The 23899-nt window shown below is 45.5% G+C and overlaps 1 protein-coding gene across 1 annotated transcript in view; it reads right to left on the bottom strand.

Moving 5' to 3' along the window:
* Positions 1-23899, bottom strand: part of LOC122564628 (neurogenic locus notch homolog protein 1-like) — a 132439-nt gene that overhangs the window by 68189 nt on the left and 40351 nt on the right. The window contains exon 3 of the mRNA XM_043719718.1: positions 19740-19812. Coding sequence (XP_043575653.1) covers positions 19740-19812 — 73 coding nt within the window. The remainder of the gene's footprint in view (positions 1-19739; positions 19813-23899) is intronic.

Below are 23899 nucleotides of genomic sequence, written 5' to 3' on the forward strand. Positions count from 1 at the left end.
GTAAATAGGCAAAGTCTTTTCCCTGGGGTCAGGGAGTCCAGAACTAGAGGGCATAGGTTTAGGGTGAGAGGGGAAAGATATAAAAGAGACCTCAGGGGCAAATTTTTCATGCAGAGGGTAGTACGTGTATGGAATGAGCTGCCAGAGGAGGTGGTGGAGGCTGGTACAATTGCAACATTTAAGAGGCATTTGGATGTGTATATGAATAGGAAGGGTTTGGAGGGATATGGGCCGGGTGCTGGCAGGTGGGACTAGATTAGGTTGGGAATATCTGGTCGGCATGGACGGGTTGGACCGAAGAGTCTGTTCCCATACTGTACATTTCTATGACTCTATGATAAGTATTGAGTGATGCTGTTGAATGAGCTCTGGGATCCCCCTGTGCAGCCAGACCTCAAATCACTTCAGTTTCTGTCTCTAACTACAGAAACTAACAATTATCATCCACAACCACCCACACACTATCCCTTTCTCTACAGTGAGAGTCCGTGTGTTTGGGAGACCGTATCCCAGTGAGAGTCAGGGTGTGTGGTAGCCGCTCCCCAGTGACGGTCAGTGTGTTTGGGAGCTGTACCCCAGCAAGAGTCAGTGTATGTGGGAGACGTGCCCCAGTGAGAGTCAGTGTGTTTGGGAGACCGTACCCCAGTGAGAGTCAGTGACCTGTGGAAGCCACACCCCAGTGAGAGGCAGCGTGTGTGGGACCCTGTACCCCAGTGAGAGTCAGTGTGTGTGGGAGCTGTACCCCAGTAAGAGTCAGTGTGTGTGGGAGCTGTACCCCAGTGAGAGTCAGTGAGTGTGAAAGCCGCATCCCAGTAAGAGTCAGTGTGTGTGTGGGAGCTGTACCCCAGCAAGAGTTAGTGTATGTGGGAGACGTGCCCCAATGAGAGTTACTGTGTGAGAGACTATAGCCTAGTGAGAGCCAGTGTGTGGGGGAGCTGCACCACAGTGAGAGTCAGTGTGTGTGGGAGTTGCACCCCAGTGAGAGTCAGTGTGTGTGGGACTGTACCCCAATGAGAGTCAGTGTGTGTGTGGGAGACCATATCCTCGTGAGAGTCAGTGTGTGGAGGAGCCGCATCCCAGTGAGAGTCAGTTTGTGTGGGAGCTGTACCCCAGTGAGAGTCAGTTTGTGTGGAGGGAGTCTCTCTCTCTCTCTCTCTCTCTCTCTCTCTCCTTCACATGCCATTCTCTGATCCCAAAATCTGAAAAATCTCAAAAGAGTTTCTGACAGTGGGGTGTCTGGGACAGATGGCTTTGTGACCTTTGATCTTGATGATAATGTTAAGCTGGGAGTTCGCTTTCCCATCGCGATGCCAGCAGACATCTGCTGCTGGTAACCGTGTTCGGGGGGGTTGGGGGGGGGTTGCTCGGCTCATAGCCACTGAATGGAGCTCACATTATGATGGAGAACATCCTGCACGGATTTGCTGTCTGTCCGTCGTGTCCCAGAGCAGCCACTCTCCAATCCCTCACATGCGGCATGGCTCTGTTTCCAGGTCACCCTGACTCTGCTCCAGGCCTACAGATCCAGGGCCACTGGTACCAGATCAGTGACTTTGGCCCTGCCCTTCCTTCATTAAGTCCGAGCGGGAGTCAGGTCCTCGCCTCATTTTTATTTTTAATTCACAATTAGACCCAGGAACCACTATTTCTCCCACAAAAAAGATCTCCCCTCTGACCCCCCGACTTTATCTTCATTCAACAGTAGCTATTCCAATTGAAGGCACATTCCTCACCAACGGAGTGTAATCAACTGAAATTGTTTCAGATTCCAGAGAGTTAATGAGCAATAAAAACGTCAACCAACAGGAGGCATTGAGGCAGCAGGTGATACAAAACACCTGCCCAGAGGCTGCTGGGCCCAATGAGGCCTAGCCTTAAAAGTGAAACCTGATTTACTCAACAGAGCCTTGATTTGTACATTGTTCTTTATCCTTTCCTAGTCCCATTTATCTTTCAATTTATCCTCTGCTTTTCTGGCTCCCACATGCAACCAGTTTCCAAGAAACACAGAAAATAGGAGCAGCAGTAGGCCATTCAGCCCTTCAAAGCTGAAAATGTGTTGCTGAAAAAGCGCAGCAGGTCAGGCAGCATCCAGGGAACAGGAGAATCGACGTTTCGGGCATAAGCCCTTCTTCAGGAATTCCTGAAGAAGGGCTTATGCCCAAAACGTCGATTCTCCTGTTCCCTGGATGCTGCCTGACCTGCTGCGCTTTTCCAGCAACACATTTTCAGCTCTGATCTCTAGCATCTGCAGACCTCACTTTCTCCATTCAGCCCTTCAAGCCTGCTCTGCCATTCAATAAGATCATGGCTGATCATCCAACTCAATCCCCTTTGATTCCTTTAACCCGAAGAACCAAATCTAACTCCTTCCTGAAAACATGAAATGTTTTGGCCTCAATCACTTTCTGTGGCAGGGAATATCACAGACTCTTCACTCTCTGCATGAAAACATATCTCCTCATCTCCAAAATAAAAACATAGGAACAGGAGTAGGCCATTCAGCCCCTCAAGCCTGTTCTCCCATTCAGTGAGATCATGGCTGATCTGTGGCCTAACACCTGCCTTAGCCCAGATCCCTTAATATATTTATTTAACAAAAATGTATCTATCTCAGATTTAAAATTAACAACTGATCCATCATCCACTGCCATTTGTGGAAGGAAGTTCCAAACCTCTCCCACCCTTTGTGTATAGACGTGCTTCTTTTCATCGCTCCTGAACTGTCTGGCTCTAATTCTTAGACTGTGCTCCCTAGTTCTAGAATTCCCAACCAGTGGAAATAGTTTATCTTTATCTATCCTGTCTTTTCCTGTTAATATCTTGAAGACTTTGGTCAGATCTCCCCTTAACCTTCTAAATTCTCGAGAAAACAGGCCTAAATTGTATAATCTGTCCTCATAACGTAACCGCTGAAGTCCAGGTATCATTCTTGTAAACTATGTTGTTCTCCCTCCAAGACCAATTTATCCTTCCTGTGGCGCCCTAATCTACTCTCAGTACTCCCAGTGCGGCCTAACTAGGGTTTTGTATAACTGCAGCATAACTTCTGCATCTTCTAAATGGCTGACCTCATATCCTTAAACTGTGACCCCCTGGTCCTGGACTCCCAGATCATTGGGAACATCCTGTGTTTACCCTGTCTGGTCCTGAGAGAATTTTATCTGTTTCTAAAAAGTCTATTTTGGTTGAGAAGCTTATTTTAGATTTTTCATGCTGTCTGTTCAGTTGCTTCTCACCAGGTTCACTTGCTGTTTGTACCAAAGACCAACATTGACAGAGTTCAACCTAACGGCCTCCCTGTCAGAGAGCCTTAGACGAGAGAGGTACAAATGTTTGACTTCCTAGCTCAGCTACAGACAGGCCCAACATTGCCCCAGACACCAAGGGCCTGAGCACCAGGAGGGCTGAAGATGAGGGGAAATCAAAAATGGATACAGGACTGGCAGCCCAGGTCAGAGCACTGAGAAACAAATGAATGACTTTATCTTGGAGACAACCTGTCTTTACACCACAGGGCATCCCGAAATATTTTACAAACAGTGAAGAATTTCATGATGCACAGTCACTGCTGGAATGTCTGAAATGTAATCCAGGTTGCGCACAGCAAGATGGCACAAAAAGTAATATGAAAGTAACCAACAATGTGTTCAATGGGGACAATGTGGATTAAGCTTCACTCTATATCTAACTCTGTCCTGACCCTGTCCTGGTAATGCTGTAAAGAGCTGCCATGGATGAAGTAGGTGGAGCAGACAGTATGGACAATAACTAGAGGTTGTGGTGCTGGTCCCCACGTGGACAGGATTTCATTCAGCTCCTGAAAAAATCATCAGCTCCCCCCCCCCCCCCAACCCCCCCCAACCCCCCCAATGAGGAGAGCTCTCTTGATAACAAACATACGACATCTCAGCATTGAGACAGGGGCTACATTCCAGACACTGCGTGACACAAGAGAGGGTAAAGAGGGAACTGATGTTAACAGAGAAACCTCAGCAAGGAACAAGAATTGCAAAGAGTGGAAACAATTTGAAAATGAAAGAGGAAGAACACATTGGTGAGTTACATCAGTCAGGATCAAGGTTCAGAGAACAGGTCCCATAAACACTGACCCTCACTGGGTACAGTCCCACACACACTGACTCTCACTGGGGTACAGCTCCCACACACACTGACTCTCACTGGGTACAGCTCCCACACACACTGACTCTCACTGGGGTACAGCTCCCACACTCACTGGCTCTCACTGGGGTACAGCTCCCACACACATTGACTCTCACTGGGGTAAAGCTCCCACACACACTGACTCTCACTGGGGTACAGTCCCACACACACGGACTCTCACTGGGGTACAGTCCCACATACACTGACTCTCACTGGTGTACAGTCCCACACACACGGACTCTCACTGGGGTACAGTCCCACATACACAAGCCTTCAGCCAGTGTTAGAGGCAGTAACTCACTTGCCAAAAAATGAAAGTGTCTTCAATTCTATCAGCAGCCCTATTCCTATTTCAGGCTCTTGTTTATCGGTTTGTGAAATTGTATGACAGATATCAGCAGATGAAATGGGGTGCTCCTCTGGACAGTTCAATTTCTGTGTGAAGACAGTTAAGGAGACTCTCACAACCTCATTCCTCACAGCTCAATGAGTCAAGGAAAGATCTCTGCTGTACACCATCAATGTTTCACTCACAGAATTTTGACACTTCATCCAGGCTAACGCTTGCAATATTGCAATACTTGCAGTATTCAAGGAGTGCAGCACTGTCGGTGTATCAGTGCTGAGGGAATGCCGCACTGTTGGTGTGTCAGTGCTGAGGGAGCGCGGCACTGTCAGAGGATCAGTGCTGAGGGAGCGCCGCATTGTCGGAGGGTCAGTGCTGAGGGAGTGTAGCACTGTCAGAGGATCAGTGCTGAGGGAGTGCCGCATTGTCGGAGGGTCAGTGCTGAGGGAGTGTCACACTGTCGGAGAGTCAGTGCTGAGGGAGTGTCGCACTGTTGGAGGGTCAGTGCTGAGGGAGTGCCTCGCTGTCAGAGGGCCAGCGCTGAGGGAATCTGCAGTGTTGGTGTTGCTACCTTTAAATAGAACCTAAAGTCCAGAGAACCAACATCATAAGAATCAAATTAAATGGTCATGTTTGTGAATTCTTGCTGTGCAAGAATTGCCTGTCACATTTCTGATTCTACAGCAGTTACTAGATTTTGGGATTTGCTTCCTTGTCCAGGTGGTACTTGTCACCATCCCAAGGTGGAAGGTGCTATAGCAGTGTAGTCTGTCTGTGAGGTTGGTGGAAAATAATGGAGAGGACAGGGTGAGCAAATTTAGGGCAAAGGCTGAATAATTTGATGAGATGGTGGGAGCAGTTATCACTCATCGGTAAGCAATAGCAATTTCCCCACCCCCATATAGGCTCCAGTCAGCATCTTCTATGAACCACTTCTGAAACTCTCTCGATTGTCTGATCTGTCATCGCTGTCTGATTTCAGTCTTTGAACAGAACAGATAGTTCTGAAATGAGTCGTACATTGAGTGGCAGTTTGATTTTATTACTGTTCATAACCGTTATAAATTTTACATTGATTAACGGGCCTGCTAGTATCACTGGTAAGTCCAGCATTTGTTGCCTATCCTGAATTGCCCCTGAGGTTAGTGGCTTGTTCAACCATTCCAGAGGGCAGATGTGAGTCCATGAGAATGCTGTTGATCTGGAGTTACATGTAGGACCAGATCCTTCCCTAAAAGACATCAGTGAACCAGATGGGTTTTCATGACAATCTGGTAATTTATGTAAGAGTCAAGAGAAGAAGGAGGCCATAGAGCCCCTCAAGCCTGCTCCACCATTTAATACCATCATGGCTGATCTCATCTCAGCCTCAACTCCACTTTCCTGCCCACTCTCCATGACCATTACTTATTAAAAATCAGTCTATCTCCTCCTTAAAATTACCCAATGTCCCAGCATCAGCCACACTCTGGGCAGTGAATTCCATAGATTCACAAACCTTTGAGAGATTATTTTCTCCTCATTTCTGTTTTAAATCTGCTGTCCCGTATCCTAAACCCATGCCCACTCGTTCTAAATTACCCCACATGAGGAAACATCCTCTCCATGTCTACTTTGTCAATCCCCTTTAGCATCTTATATCCCTCAGTTAGATCTCCTCTCGCCCTTATAAACTTCAGAGAGTAGAGGCTTCACTTGCTCAAACTCTCTTCATAAGACAAAGCTCTCACCTCTGGAATCAATGTAGTGAACTGCCTCCAATGAAGCTACACCCCTCCTCAGGTAAGGGGACCCAAACTATATACAATACTCCAGGTGCAGTGTCATGGAATCCCTACAGTGCAGAAAGGAGACATTTGGCCCATTGAGTCCACACCAAACCTCCAAAAAGGATCCCACCCAGACCCACCCTCCTCCCTATCCTTGTAACCTTACATTTCCTGTGGTCAATCCATCCTAACCTGCACATCTCTGGACACTTTAGCATGGCCAATCCACCCTAACCTGCACATCTCTGGACACTGTGGGGCAACTTAGCATGGCCAATCCATCCTAACCTGCACATCTCTGGACACTTTAGCATGGCCAATCCACCCTAACCTGCACATCCCTGGATACTATGGGGCAAAATTTAGCATGGCCAATCCACCCTAACCTGCACATCTTTGGACTGTGCACCGAGAGGAAACGCATGCAGACAGGGGGAGAATATACACAGAAAGTCACCCAAGGCTGGAATCGAACCTGGGTCCTTGGCGCTGTGGAGCAGCAGTACTAAGCACTGAGCCACTCTGTCCTCAGTGATGCTATATAGAGTCTGATGCTCACTGTTTCTAAGGCTAGTTTTGTTTTTGCAGTTTTATTTAATTTTCTCCACAATTTTGCCCAGATTACAGCTCATATCCCAGAGTTCGTAACCTTGGCCTATGAATCACACAGCCAATAACAGCCCATGGCACTGCCTGCAGCTGAGCTACCACAGCTCCAAATATTACAGTGTCATGGGGGTCGGTAAGCTCAGTTGGCTGGAGGGCTAGTTTGCGATATAGAATGATACCAACTGCATGGGTTCAATTCCTGCACTGGCTGATATTGACATGAAGGATTCTCCTCCTCAACTTCTCCCTTCGCCTGAGTCTTAGTGTTCCTGTGGTTCAACACACCATCAGAGAGTTGTCTCTTTCTACTAACTCTGAGAGACTATGATGACTTTGTCTTTATAATACCCCATGTACATTATATGTCAAAAGGAGCTGATTGGGAACATAAATCAAAGAATTCTGGAGATCTGAAACATAAACAGCAATTGCTTGAAAAACTCAGCAGGTCTGGCAGCATCTGTGGAGAGAGATGGTAGAGTTAATCTTTCAAGTTTGGTGTCTTAACCAGCTCTGATGAAGAGTCATTGGACTTGAAATATTAACCCTGCTTTCTCCTCTCAAAAGCTGCATGATAGCAGAAAATGTATTTTAAAGTGTCCAGAGGCTTTGATAGGTTAGATATTGAGACGATGGTTTTATTTCTAAGACAGTTGGAGCAGGGGGTCACCAATCTAAGAGGGTGCTTCATCAATCCAGTGGGGAATTGAGGGGAAATGTCTTCCTCCAGAGAATGGGGAGAGGATGAAGCTCTCTCCCACACAGAGGGGTCCAAGTGAATGGTGTTGGTATGTTTATGGGGAAGATGCATGTGGCAGAAGGGAATGGTGACTGGGGCAGGGGTGGTTTGTGTGGAGCAGAAAGATCAGCAGGGAGTGGAGGGGCTGAATGGCTCATTTCTGGAAGATTCCACATCACAATTCTCACAATAAGGAAGGTTCCTGTGGAATGTGTCATATTACAGTTCAACCTTTGAGACTGAAGGAGGAAGGCAAGAAGCAGCGAGTGTGGCTTGCCTACTCGTTGATCAATGTTCAACCCAGGTGTTTGTGTAATAAATAAATGACTTCTGTCTTTTGATTAATTATTGAATAGCACTTCTCACCTCAAACTTAAACATCAAAGCACAGCTCCAAAAATACTTTCACTTTCATATGTAAACAGTAACCTGACTTCAGATGTTGAATTAGAATGATTCAGGAAGGTCAGGGCCTGGCCAACTTGAGACTCGGTAACAGACACCAAGAAGCTTCCACCTCCCCAATTAACCTCAGTGTCATTGAGATTAAAAGACGTTAAATCTTCACACCCACCTCTGGTCAGAAGTGCCAAGTGGATGATCCATCTTGGCCTCCTTTAGTGGTCCCCAGCATCACAGATACCAGTCTTCAGCCAATTCAATTCACTTCTTAGTAAGGTGGTTAAGAAGGCATAGAGGCTTAGAGTTTCAGAGCAGGGACGTAAGGCTGGAACTATATACAACGTTGGTTAAGCCACAGCAACAGTACTGTGTGCAGTTCTGGAATCCAGATTATGGGAGGGGTGTGATAACACTGGAAGGGGTACAGAGGAGATTTATCAGGATGGTGTCTGGACTGGAGAATTTCAGTGATGAAGAGAGTTTGGACGGACTGGGGTTGTTTTCCTTAAAGCAGAGGAGATTGAGGGGGAACATGATTGAGGTGAATAACATTATAAGGAGCATAGACAGGAAGGAAGATTTCCCATTGATAGAGGGATCAGTGAGCCCGGGCATAGATTGAAGGGAATGGGAAGGAGATTTAGAGGGGATGTGAGAAAAATCTTTTCACCCAGAGAGTGGTGGGATCTGGAACTCACTGCCTGTGGTGGTGGGAGAAGGAGGAACCAGCATCACATTGATGAAGGATTTAGATGTGCACCAGTGATGCCAAGCCTTACAACACTCAGTGCTAGCAAATGGGATTAGAATAGATATGTAGATGTTATTGACCAGCACAGACTCAATGGGCCTTTTTCTGTGCTGTAGATCTCTCTGACATTAAGTGATGTCATAAAACAGTTGGAGACACTGGATACTGCAAAGGCAATTGGTCCTGACAATATTCCAGCAATAATGCTGAAGACCTGTGCTCCAAAACTTGCCTCTCCCCTAGCCAAGCTGTTCCAGTACAGTTACAACACTGGCATCCACCCAACAATGTGAAAAATTGCCCAAGTATGTCCTGTACGCAAAAAGCAGGACAAATCCAACCCAGCCAAGTACCACCCAGATTATCCACTCCCTCCACCATCAACCCTCAGTACATATTGCTGCTACTACCTAGAAGAGGCTGTGCAAACATTCACAGAAAAGCTTTAGACAGACTTCCAAACAAATGATCACTTCCATCTAGAAGGACAAGGGCAGCAGATACATGGAACACCACCCCCTGCAAGCTCTGCTCCAAGCCACTCACCATCCTGACTTGGAAATATATTGTCGTTCCTTCAGTGTCGCTGGGTCAAAATCTTGGAATTCCCTCCCTAAGGGCATTGTGGGTCAGCCAACAGCATGTGGACTGTAGCAGTTCAACAAGGTAGCTCGCCCCCATCATCACAAGGGGGCAACTAGGGACGGGCAATTAATGGTGGGCCCAGCCAGCAATGCCCACATGCTGTGAGTGAATAAAAAAGACACTGCATAGTCTCAAACCTGCTGAATATGGAATGTGGAATCTTTACTGCAGTGAAAGTTAACACCGTTATTAGAGGAAAGTTGCATGTAGTCAGGTTCCATCTAATTTCCCTTTTGCTGGACACAATGGACTTGTTGCACTCCATGGTCCTTTTAAAATTATCACGCAGCCACCCATGTAGGTGGCCATCTTATAAGAAGCATTACCCACATTTGGCACATTGAATGCAAGTGGGGTTACCTCCTGCAGCAGCTCAATGGAGCAACTCTGATCATGTTAATCCTGTGTCTCACTCTCTCAGCCAGACAGCAGTCTCAGGCTGTGGGCCTAACTCCCAGTTATAATGGCCCAGTGTCTGACAGGATCTCACACCCGACAGATGTTGTTGCCTCTTACTCTGAAGGTAAACAATAGGAGCTGAGGCTTGGGGAAACACAAGGTCAAACCTTGCCCCCCATCCAACAACAGTTTACGTTTATTCAGCACCTGTAACAACAGTAGCCATGCCAAGGCACTTCACAGGGGGCATTATGAAATCAAAATCAATACCTAACTACAAAAAGGAGATATTAGAGGACCAGGTAATCTAGAGTGGAGTCAAAGAAGTCAGTATTAAGGTACATCTTAAAAGAAAAAGAGAAAGAGAAAGGCGGAGAGGTTTAGAGGGTGAGAATTCTGGAGCTTAGGGCCAAAGCAGTTGAAGGACAGTCTCAATAGCGGAGGGATTAAAATCAGGGAAATGCAAAACTCTGGTGGTGGAGAGTGCAGAGGGCTGTGAGGTTGAGGAGAGATAGGGAGGGGTGAGGCCAAAGAGTGACGAGATTGTTAAACATGAGGTCTTGCTGGAGTAGGAGCCAATGTGGGTGAGTCAGCAGAGAGGGGGTTGGTTGAATCAGTCTGAGAATGATACAGTACATCAGCCCATCATGCCTGAAAGAGCTATCCAATTAATTCCAATCCACTGCTCTTTCGCCATTAGTTTTCACATTTCCCCTTTTCCAGTATTACTCCAATTCCCTTTGGGAAAGTTCCTGTTGAATCTGCTTCCACTCCCCTTTCAGGCAGCATGTCCCAGAACACAATTCACTGTGTCAAAAACATTCTCCTTCTCTCCCACCTCTGGTTCTTATACTTCAATCAGTGTCCCTCTGGTCACTGACCCTCCTGTCCCGGATACATCTTTGCCTTATTGATTCGATCCAAACCTACATCATCTTGGATATTTCAATTAAATTCCCCCTTAACCTTCTCTGCTCTGAGGAGAACAAGCCCAGCATATCCAGTCTCTCCCCATTCACTGAACATCCCTGTCTCTAGGTCCGTTCCTCTAAATCTATCTTCTCAGCCTCTCCATGAACTGGGATGTTGTTCCGAAGATGAGGAACCCAGAATGAAATCTCCCTGTGTGCAGAGTCCACCCAATAGACTGGGAACAGAGACTGGAATGTACCCAGCTGGAGAGACCAATCTCCAGATCTCTCCCTCTCTCTTACTTACATGCACTCCCGCTCAGACTCATTCCCTCTACTTCTCTTTGCTCCTTTAAGATATTGCATAATAATCTCTCTTGTTTGATCAAGTTTTCTGAGAAAGAGAGAGGGAATAACAAAGATGAAGAAGAGTACAGCAAAGGAGCCAGGGATGATTAGAAAGAGAGACAAAGAGAAAAACAAGGAAAAAGAGACAGAGAGAAACAGATGGGGGTCACAGAGAGTGAGACTGAAAAGAGAATGGGACAGTGAGAAGGGAGAGTAAAGTAAGGAGACAGTGAGAAGAGAAAGAGTGAGAAGAAAGAGAGAGAGACAGTGACAGACAGAGAGATACAGAGAAACAGAAAAAGAGAGAGACAGTGTTTTCTTCACATGAAGACAATTCACCGGCACCTCTCTAACGACAGATTTTTTACACTCTCTGATTGGGCTGGGGTTTTGAATGGGGTTGGGTCTGGGCCTGAGCTCTACACAATGAAGGCATTGTGTGACTGAGGGAGACACATTGAAACAAGGGCCATTTGCCAAGTTGCTTCACTGCATAATCCCACTTGTCGCTAACCCAAATCTCAGGGTGCTTAGTGCTAGAACCTTATTAAATATTACTCTGTGTCCTCAATGATGAGGATGCCTATCTCTCCTTCAAGAATAATACATGCGCCCTCCTCATTTCATTGTTGGGGGGGGAGGGAATGGATTGGAGGGGCTGAAGGAGAGAAAGGACGAAAGGGTCTAATTAGAATGTGTGTCCATCTGCGCTGGCATTGTAACCCAGCAAAGAGCAGTCACAGCAAGACGTGCCCTGACAGCCTCAGACATGATGATTAGTCACACAGTATTAATCTGAGGTCTAACAATAGACCCCAAAGTCCAACCAAACTCCAGCTGTCAGCCACTGAAAGAATGAGAGAAAAACAGATTTAAAGATTGAAGCGTTGGCAAGGCGGTGGGGGGCGGGGGGTGCAGGTTTGCCTGAGTGGTGTGGCTTGGCTTTCGCTTATTGAAAGGGATGCTTTGGGACTTTGTCTGGTAATTGCTCATGGCCCTGGCTGGGGCACGAGGGAGGGAGGGAGGCTGTGTGTGTGGAAGAGTTTAGATACGGAACAGTGAGTGACACAATGTGTGATCCTTACAGTCAACAGATGGTAGGACGATGCGTCGCGGGGCTGGAAATCAAAATGTTTGTCGATCCACAATGCAGTTTTTTTTAAAACAATTCACCCTCTGAATTAATCGAACACTGGACCAAGAGGTTAGCTTCTCCACCTCCCTCAGCTTCTCCTTGCCCCGTACCTCTTAGTCCCAATTCAAAGCAAAGATTAACATTTTTAAATCTGACACAGAAATTCTCAGCATGGAAACAAGCCATTCGATCCTTCTACTCGGTGATGTCTTTCTGCTCCACATGATGCTCTTCCTCTTACCCGATCTTCAGTTCACTGTCTTCCCATTTCCTCCCATTCCTTTCTCCCTCATGTTCATCCAGTTTCCCTGTTAAACAATTCCCATTGCCCACTCTGTCTGGGGGCAAGATCCATATTATCTCCAATTGGTTTGTGATTCTCATATTAATGACCCACTATTTCTGTCCTCCATGTTAAACTGACCCATTTCTTTCAACATTAGGAAGATCTCTATCAGGTTATCCTTAAGCTTCACCTTTACATCTTTTGCAATCCCTCAGCGATGGCAAGACACAAGGCACTGCTCGGCAGTTACATAAATATCATGCTGCATTTAACCTTGTGACTGACCCACAAGATAACAACATTGAGATGAGATGTTCAATTCGCACTGCAACAGTTGGAAACTGTACAATTTGTAAAAACCCAGCAGAGAACCCAATGAAATCCTAACCGGGTCTCTAATGAAAACCCAGTCAGGTAATTGATAAAAACCAAACCAGGACCCCAATAAAAACCCAACTGGGTAATCGATAAAAATCCAACCAGGACCCCGATAAAAACCCAACTAGGTAATCGATAAAAATCCAACTGGGTAATCGATAAAAACTCAACCTAGTAACTGAAAAACCCAACCGGGTAATCGATAAAAATCCAACCGGGACCCCGATAAAAACCCAACCGGGTAATCAATAAAAACTCAACCCAGTAACTGATTAAAAACCCAACTGGGACCCCAATAAAAACCCATCCAGGTAATCGATAAAAATCCAACCGAGGCCCCGATAAAAATCCAACCGGGACCCCGATAAAAACCCAACCGAGACCCCGATAAAAACCCAACCGGGATCCCGATAAAAACCCAACCAGGACCCCGATAAAAACCCAAACCCGTCCCCAATAAAAACTCAAACTGGGATCCCGATAAAAATCCAACCGAGACCCCGATAAAAACCCAACCGGGACCCTGATAAAAACCCAACCGAGACCCGGATAAAAACCCAAACAGGGACCCCGATAAAAACTCAAACAGGGTCCCCGATAAAAACCCAACTGGGTCCGCAATAAAATCTCAAACAGGGACCCCGATAAAAACCCAAACGGGTCCCCGATAAAAACCCAACCCCGTCCCCGATAAAAACTCAAACTGGGATCCCGATAAAAATCCAACCGAGACCCCGATAAAAACCCAACGGGTCCCCGATAAAAACTGAAACAGGGACTCCAATAAAAACCCAAACGGGTCCCTGATAAAAACCCAACCGGGACCCCGATAAAAGCCCAACCGGCACCCTGATAAAAACCCAACCGGACCGCAGTAAAAACCCAACTGGGACCCCAATATAAACCCAACCAGGTAATCGATAAAAACCCAAACTGGGACCCCGATAAAAATCCAACCGAGACCCCAATAAAAATCCAACCGAGACCCCAATAAAAATCCAACCGGGAGCCCGATAAAAACCCAACCGGGTCCCTGATAAAAACACAACAGGGACCCCAATGAAAACCCAATTGGGACCCTGATAAAAACCTAACCAGGACCCCGATAAAACCCCAACCAGGTAATCAATAAAAACTCAACCTGGTAACCGATAAACACCCAACCAAGTAACCAATAAAAGCTCAACCGGGTAACTAATAAAAGCCCAACCAAGACCCCGTTAAAACCCAAGCAGGTTACTAATGTCTGTGAGGGAAGGAAGCCAACAAATTTGGAAGTGAACATTCGCCATCATCAAGGATTCAAAAAATATAAAACTCAATCCACCAATCATGGTAACACCCCAACACCACAACCCTCCAACACCAACAATGCTTTCTGCCCAAGACAACCTTGCCCAACCTAGAAAACCATCCTGTAATAAAGTCCTTCTAACAAAATCTCACAACACAACCGACTGTTCTAGTGGCCTCCATTGAATCACAACACACAGAGATTATTTGTCCAATCACATCACTACAGAACTGTATCAGGTCTTTGAAAGGAAACCTCTACCTGCTCCTTCCTTCCTGTTCCAAGATTCTTTGGAGCTAATTGTTGCTCTGCTCTTGAGAAAGGAGCTAGGTTTGTGAGCCTCTAGTAAATGGTTTAAGATTTTCTACTGTTCAATTTTAACACAGTGCACAAGTTGAGAGTAAAGTTAATAAAAGTTGATTGAATAAATAAAAGGGAAAATAAATAAGTGAATAAGCTAACTAACTGATTCAGATTCATTGAGGATAGTAGTTCACCTGGTGTATCAAGACTGAAACATGTGGGACATTCTGGATGCCAGGATAAAAAAACTTTGTGGGAAGTGTTTGAAGTTCAAGCAGCTTTAGCTCAGAGTTTGAGAACTGGATCTGAACTACAGGCTTTGCAGGGGGATGGTAACCTGGATTCTTTGTTTGGAGATACGATGGGTGGATGAAACTTTGAGTGAGGTGGGTAACAGGACACAGAGGTCAGGACTGCAAGAGCATCAGCCTTTGTAATTGCCTAATAGATTTGAGGTTCTCTTGGCCTGTTTGGATGAGATGAGGGTTACAGAGGGGCTGTGTAAACTAAACATGTTACTGAGAACCATTCAAGTGGCGGGAACCACGAGGAATGTAATTGTAGCAGGTGATTGTACAGTCAGAAGGATTGGCACGATTCTCTGCAGCAAAGAGCAAAAGTCTAAATGGCCGTATTGTGCGTCTAGAACAAGGGTCACGCTCAGGACATTTGCTTAGTGTCAGAGAGGAACTTGCAGCAAGAGGGGGAGGATCCCATGGTTGTGGTCCATATATCCACCAATGACATAGGCAGAACTAGGAAAAAGGTTCTATACAGAGAGTTATGAGGAACTAGGTTGTAAATTAAAAGTCAGAATCTAAATTCTGGATTATTACCTCAGCCCCAATTGGTATTGGGTATGTAAAATTAGACAGATAAATACATGGCTCAAAGACTGGCATGGGAGAAGTGGGGGCTGTCAATCTACACCTGAATGTAACTGGCCACTGTTCTTGTGAACCACAGACCTATGGGAGTGGAGAGGACTTTAAACTAAAGAGTGGGTGCAAAGGATCAGATGTGGAAAGCTCTGGCAAATCAAAGAGTAAGGACAAGGTAAGAGAGGTAAATAGTAAAATTGGAAACGCGGGTCAGAGAATGACTCAAAGAGCAGAGAGAAAATCTTGGAATGCACAATCAAGATTAGATGTTACAAAGATAACAAAAAGACAAAACTAAAAGCTCTGTATCTGAATGTGCATAGCCTTCATTACAAAGTAATGATAGCGCACATTGAAGGAAATGAATGTGAGTGATAGACATTGGAGGCATGGCTTCAGGGTGATAAAGATTGAGTCTTGATTATTGAAGAGTATATGACTTCCAAGAAATATAAGAAGCTCTGTAAAGCTGGAAGGGTAGCACTGTTAATAAAGGACAACATACGTGCAATGTTTGAGGATGATGTTGGTTCATGAGTTCAGGATATAGAATCTGTTTGGGAGGAAATGAGGAATGCTAGTGAAATAAATCGCTTGTGGATATGCTGTATACGTCCCTAACTGTAACCAGCATAGGGCATACAAAACAAACAAACTGAGTGGTTCTGGTAAAAGGATAGCAATAATCATGGGGTGACTTTAATCCATGTGTAAACCAGAAAAATAAAGTTGGCAGTAATAGCCTGGATTTGGAATTCATAAAGATTTCAAGATTGTTTCTTACAGCAACACATTCTGGAACCAATCAGAAAGCTGCTTCTATTAGACAAGATATTGTGTAATGTGACAGGATAGATGAATAATCTCAAATGAAAAGCACACCCTGGGAAATGGCAATCACAATAAGATTGAATTTTGCATTCAGTTTTAAAGGGAGAAGTTAGGGTCAAAGGGCAATATTTTAAGCTTCATAAGGGCAAATATGTAGGCATGAAAGCTGAGCTAGCTAAAGTGAACTGGGGTGCTAGGTCAGATTGATAGATGCATATTTAAGAGAATATTCCAGAATACTCTAAGTATATTCTAACTATAAAGAAAAATTTTCAAGAGAAGGTTCAACTTCCTCATGGTAGTGTCCTAGGCCCAACCATCTTCAGCTGCTTCATCAATGACTTTCCCTCCATCACAAGGTCTGAAGTGGGGATGTTCACTCATGATTGCACAATGTTCAGCACTTTTAGCGACTCCTCAGATCCTGAGGCCGTCCATGTTCAAATGCAACAACATCCAGAAAATATCCAGGCTTGGAACATTCATGCCACATAAATACCTGGCAATGACCATCTCCAATAACAGACAAGCTAATCACTGTCCCTTGACATTCAATGCTGTTACCATCACTGAGTCCCCCACATCCTGAAGGTTAGCATTGACCAGAAAGGATAACTGGACTCACCACATAAACAGTAACTACAACAGCAGATCAGAGCTGAGTAACATTGCTGTGAATAACTCACCTCCTGACTCCCCAAAGTCTGTCCACCATTTACAAGGCACAAGTCAGGAATGTGATGGAATACTCCCCACTTGCCTGGATGGGTGCAGCTCCAACAATACTGATGAAGCTCAACATCATCCAGGACAAAGCAGCTCACTTGATAGGCACCACATCTACAAAAATTCACTTATTCCATAACTGACACTCAGTAGCAGCAGTGTGTACTATCTAACAAGGTGCACTGCAGAAATTCACCAAATTAGACAGTACCTACCAAGCCCATGATTACTTCCATCTAAAAGGACAAGGTCAGTAAATACATGGGAATATCAACATATACAAATTCCCCTCCAAGCCACTCACCATCCTAACTTGGAAATATATTGCCTTTCCTTCAGTGTCATTGGGTCAAAATTCTGCAAGTCCCTCTCTAAGGGCATTGTGGCTCAACTTGCAGCACATGTACTGCAACGGTTCAAGAAGGCAGCTCACCCCCACCTTCTCAAGGGGTAATTAGGCATGGCCAATAACTGCTGGCCAAAGCCAGCAACACCCATGTCCCATGAATAAATAAAGAAATTTCCATGATTAGCTAAAGAAATCCTGGTCAGCATCAAATTTATGGAAAACTCATAAAACTGTGCAAAGGTGAGTGTAAGATCAGGTGACTGCTCAGAATATGGCAGTGAATAACTGGAAGGTTAATCAAGATGAGAAAGTTAGAAAGGGGAAGGTAACTGGAGGTGTATAAAGAAATGGCAAGAATATCAACAGGTATTTACAAAGTAAAAGAGTGAATGTTGGTCTTGTAGAGAGTGAGAATGGAGAGTTAATAATAAATACATGGCAGCTGAATGAGTTTCTGTCTTCATTATCAAAGCCCATTCCAGGAGTAGCTGTAAACCAGGAGGTGGGGAAGGAGACAGGATCTTAGAGAAAGTCCAATCACAAGGGAAGTGGTGCTGATCAAACAGGTGGAGCTGTGGCTGACACATCTTTGGGTCCAAATGGACATTGTCCTCAGTTTATGAAAGAGGTATACTGAGGTAGGAGATAGTTGGTGTTAACTTTTCAAACTTCCCTTGATTCAGGAAACACTCCATCAGACTGGAAAGTAGCAGTTTATTGGAGTAATTTGAAAGAGTAACATGTGTTATAGATAAAGGAGAGCCTGGAGTTACACTGGAGTTGGATCTCCAGAAAACATTCGATAAAGTTACTTTGGAAAATAAAATGTTATGGGGTAGGGATAACATTTTGGATAGAAATGCAGATGATACTAGGATTAGTAGAGAAATATGTTGTGAAGAAGACACAAAGAAATTACAGACGGATAGAAGTAGGCTGAGTGAGTGGGAAACAGCCTGGCAGATGGGAGTATGGTGTGGAAAATGTCAAATATTTCACTTAGGAAGGGAGACTTTTTAAAAAATCAGTGTTGCTTAAATGGAGAATAACTGCAGAATTCCAAGGTACAGAGGAATCTCTGTGTTTGAGTGCATGAGTTACAAAATATTAGTGTGAAACTACAGCAAGTAACCAAAAAAACAAATGGGAAGCTATCACTTGTTATGAGAGGAATGCAATATAAAAGTAAGGAGGTTTTGCATCAGTTATACAGGGCATCGGTAAGGTCACATCTTGAACATTGTGTGCAGTTTTGATCTCTTGATTTAAAGAAGAATGCAAATGTACTGGATATGGTTGAGAAGTGGTTTCCCAGATTGAGAGCTGGAATGAGTGTGTTGCTGTCTGGGGAATAGTTGGACAGGCTGGGCTTGTTTCCACTGAAGTTTAGAAGAGTGAGGGGTGATTTGATGGAAGTCTATAAGATGCTGAGAGGTCTTGACAAGATGGTTGGGGAAAGGATGTTTCCTCTTGTGGGTCAGTCCAGATCCAGGGGGGCATTGTTTTAAAATGAGGGGTGACCTTTTCAGGACACAAGGAGGGGAATGTTTCTCTCAGAAGCTTGTGTGACTTTGAGACTCTCTACCTCAGAATGTGGTGGAAGTGGGTCATTAAATATGTTGAAGGTTAAGATGGATAGATTCATGTTAGACAGAATGATAAAGGTAATTGGGGGCAAATTGGAATGTGGAATTCAGAATACTAATAAATCAGCCGTAATTTTATGGAAACAAAAACAGAAATTGATGGAGAAACTCAGCAGGTCTGGCAGCACCTGTGGAGAGACAAACAGAGTTAACACTCCAGGTCCAGTTCTTCTGTCCTGAAGAAGGATGACTGGACCCGAAATGTTAACTGTGTTTCTCTCTCCACAGATGCTGCCAGACCTGCTGAGTTTCTCCATCAATTTCTGTTTTTGTTTCTGATTTCCAGCATCTGTTGCTCTTTGGGTTTTTTGCATAATCTTATTGAAGGCTGGAACAGACTTGAGGGGCTAAATGGTGACTATCTGCCCCTATTTTGCATGCACTTCCTTCAAAATCCACAACCAATTCCTTTTTAAAGAACGCGATCACTTTTCACCTTCTTCCCAGGGAGGCCAGATTCAAAACAAAAAGTAACTTCTTAAGTTAAAGTGAAACACCTTACCATCCGTGTAAGACTGAGTCCTGCAATCAGCAATGGCATATTTGTATCAGAAACAAAAATAAATCACCTGAGCAGCATAATTACAGGACAGCACAGGGACTGTCGCAGAACTGTGCCTGCCCAGTGCAGAAAAGAGAAGCACGTGGGGCAAACACCAGAGGAAAGGAGGAGAGAGAATGAAGGAAATGGTAACTGAGGTGCAGGGAAAGAGGGAAGGGAAAGGGAAGGTAGGGCAGAGAAATGACTGGGAAAAGAAAGGGAAACTCTTGGGATAAAATGCAGAGTGATTCAACATACCCCCAAACCAACAATACTTTTTACTTACAGACAATCTTCAGTACCATTCGGATTCCTGTTACACCTGCCCCCGTTGGAGCAGGGGGTGTAGCACCTCAAAGCTGACAAACAGAGAGAGAAAAAGAGAGAGACTTAGCAGCTAGTAATTCACAACATCCTTTAATTCACATTCCATCCAAAGCCAGTGTCCCTTTAATTAGGCCTCAACCATTCAATGAATGAATAAGCCCAGCAAAACACCTGTCTGATATCACAAAAAAACTTCCATCAGAGTGACTGCACTTCAAAGTGAGTACACTAATAGGATTTCCAACCACATTTAAATACTAGCTTTTAATCTCAATGGATGAAAGTATCAGTTTTAAGTAATTCACACACACTGACTCTCACTGGGGTACAGTCCCACACACACTGACTCTCACTGGGGTACAGCTCCACACACACTGACTCTCACTGGGGTACGGCTCCCACATACACTGACTCTCACTGGGGTACAGTGCCACACGCACTGACTCTCACTGGGGTACGGCTCCCACACACACTGACTCTCACTGGGGTACAGCTCTACACACACTGACTCTCACTGGGGTACAGCTCCCACACACACTGACTCTCACTGGGGTACAGCTCCACACACACTGACTCTCACTGGGGTACAGCTCCCACACACACTGACTCTCACTGGGGTAGAGTGCCACACACACTGTCTCTCACTGGGGTACGGCTCCCACACACACTGACTCTCACTGGAGTATAGCTCCCAAACACAGTGACTCTCACTGGGGTATGGCTCCCACACACATTGACTCTCACTGGGATACAGTCCCAAACATACTGACTCTCACTGGGGTACAACTCCCACACACACTGACTCTCACTGGGGTACAGTCCCACCCAAACAACTCTCATTGGGGAACAGCTCCCACACACACTGTCCCTCACTGGGTTATGGCTCCCACACGCACTGTCCCACCCAAACAACTCTCACTGGGGAACAGCTCCCACACACACTGTCCCTCACTGGGTTATGGCTTCCACACACACTGACTCTCACTGGGGTACAGCTCTCGCACACACTGACTCTCACTGGGATACAGCACCCAAACACAGTGACTCTCACTGGGGTACAGCTCCCACACACACTGACTCTCACTGGGGTACAGTCCCATACACACTGACTCTCACTGAGATACAGCTCCCAAACACACTGACTCTCACTGGGGTACAGTCTCACACACACTGACTCTCACTGGGATAAAGCCTCCACACACACTGACTCCCACTGGGTACAGCTCCCACACACACTGACTCTCACTGGGGTACAGTCTCACACATACTGACTCTCCCTGGGGTACAGTCCCACACACACAGACTCTCACTGGGGTACATTTCCACACACAATGACTCTCACTGGGATACAGTTCCCAAACACACTGACTCTCACTGGGGTACAGCTCCCACACACACTGACTCTCACTGGGGTACATCTCCCACACACTGACTCTGACTGGGCTACAGCTCCCACACACTGACTCTCACTGGGGTACAGCTCCCACACACTGACTCTCACTGGAGTACAGCTCCCACACACTGACTCTCACTGGGATACAGCTCCCACACACTGACTCTCACTGGAGTACAGCTCCCACTCACACTGATTCTCACTGGGGTATAGTTCCCAAACACTCTGACTCTCACTGGGGTACAGTCCCACACACACTGACTCTCACTGGGGTACAGCTCCCAAACACACTGACTCTCACTGGGATACATTCCCACACACACTGACCCTCACTGGGGTAAAGCTCCCACACACACTGACCCTCACTGGGGTAAAGCTCCCACATACACTGACTTTCACTGGGGTAAAGCTCCCACACACACTGACCCTCACTGGGGTACAGCTCCCACACACACTGACTCTCACTGGGGTAAAGCTCCCACACACACTGACTCTCACTGGGATTCTGCTCCCACACACACTGACTCTCACTGGGGTAAAGCTCCCACACACACTGACTCTCACTGGGGTACAGCTCCTAAACACACTGACTCTCACTGAGGTGTGGGTCCAGAAGAGATGAAGAAGAATGTTTATTTGAAATATTTTCTCATTTGAACCTGAATCATATAACTGTCATATTTGTGGAAGGGATAGTTTCCGATTCCCTGAGGGTTATGAAACCTGTTCGCACTGACTGGTGACCTGCTGCTGTCGATCCTGTGACTCTGCTGTGTGTGTTCAGTATTGTCCCTGAAGAGCCAGTGCCCCGTGTGTGGGAACTGGTGACAGCTGTGTATCAGGGGTCTATCTGCTGAACAAAGAGAACAGGCAGATAGAGATGGAGGGCTGGGGAGCTCTTTGCAAATCATTCCCTGTCGCTGTTTAGCAATTCTCCTACATTCTGGGCATTTAGTACAGGATCCTGCCAGCTGATGATTGTCCACATCACCAAACACTGTTCAAACTTGTCAATCACCCGATCTCAGTCCATGTCCAACCCCTTCACTTTCTGAAGGAGAGGAAAGCAATGACAGTGAAAAGTGATCGACTGTAGCTGGTGTTAGCCTATCCTTGTCATAAAGAGAGGCTGAGGGGTGACTTCGATGGGGGTCTTGACAGGCTTGACCTCAAGATGTTTCCACTTGTGGGAGCAACCAGAGCTAATGAGCATTAATATCATATAGTCACTAACAAATCCAATCACGAACCCCGGAGAAATATCTTACCTCCCAGAAAGTGGGGAGAAAGTGAACTTCGTTCACCACAAGAAGTGCTCGAGGGGAATGGTATCAATACAGGTAAGGATAAACTGGATAAATACAGGAGGATATTGTGATCAGGTATGATGAAGGGAGCTGGGGAAAGGCTTTTTCAGTGTGAAGTAGATGGGCTGAATGGCCTGTTTTAGTGACATGCACTTCATGTGATTAAGTGGGATTTGCAAATCCCTCTCAATTTGGGGACAAAGAAAAATGATTTTTCTTTTATCAGTCTGGGGCTGTGGGTGTCTCTGGCAAAGACAAGTTTTATTATCTACCTTGAGTGACCCTAAAAATGTAGTGGATAGACCATTGGTCACATACAGTGCCAATCCACAGAGAGGCCACAGGTTACTATGGTTACAAGACATTAATTACCCATTCACATAAGCTGACAGCTTTGAGGTCACTTTTATTGAGCCCCAATGATTATCATGTGGTTTTATTCACCTATTTGGCCAATTCCAACTCTGTTACAATTTCTCAATGAGGTTTGAACTCACGTTCCCTGAGATTCAGAATTCACACACTCTTATTCTTAGAGAATAAATCAACAAAAGAGCAATCCTAGGTTTCCTGGCTCCTGGATTCCAAAGTCAGACACAATCGTGTTTCCTAGTCCCAGATGGGACTCAGTCAGACCCATCTCCAATCACAGCTACAGCAACAAGCAGCAAACCAAGTGATTCATTTTGATTTATTTTTGTGGAGGCATTGATGAGTTTCCATTATCTGTGGACCTGGTATATATTATAATAATCCTGAGGGATGTCATTCTTTTGTGAATGAGAGATAGCTCATTTCATGAATGTCAGCAGCTCCCACACATCTGCTTTTCAATGCTGATAAACTCATGGGAGGACAGGATGGGATGGAGATTGTTTGTACAGGGATCTCCTTTCCATGTTCCCACCCACTCCTCCTCTCCTCCCACATCACTCACCCAGCAACCAATTCTCCTCATCTTTCTGTCGGATTCTCCCCATCACTGTGAGTTCTCCCCTCATTGATCTTCTTCCCCATCCCTGAGATCACTTTCTGCAGGCTCTCTCATCCACTTCTCCTCGGGAACATTTGCTGTCACACAGACCAATACAGATATGGACAGACACAGAAGCAGATGCACAGACAGAGATAGTGAAACACATAGATAAACTGGCAAAAAGACTGCAATACAGAGATACACACCGACATATACACACAGAGGCAGATATACACATCCTAACTCAAGCTGAGACAAAGAGAGACAGGGACACAAGAGATAGAGACTCAGAGAGACAGAGACACAGGAAGGGACAGAGGTGCAAAGAAACAGACAGAGAGAGAGACAGAATAACAGAGGCATACACAGAGACAGAGAGAGAGGCATAGAGAGACAGAGACACACAGGAGATAGAGAGGGAAGAAATAGAGGTCCAGAGAGGC

Source organism: Chiloscyllium plagiosum, chromosome 30 (assembly GCF_004010195.1).
Source record: "Chiloscyllium plagiosum isolate BGI_BamShark_2017 chromosome 30, ASM401019v2, whole genome shotgun sequence".
Classification (NCBI taxonomy): domain Eukaryota; kingdom Metazoa; phylum Chordata; class Chondrichthyes; order Orectolobiformes; family Hemiscylliidae; genus Chiloscyllium; species Chiloscyllium plagiosum.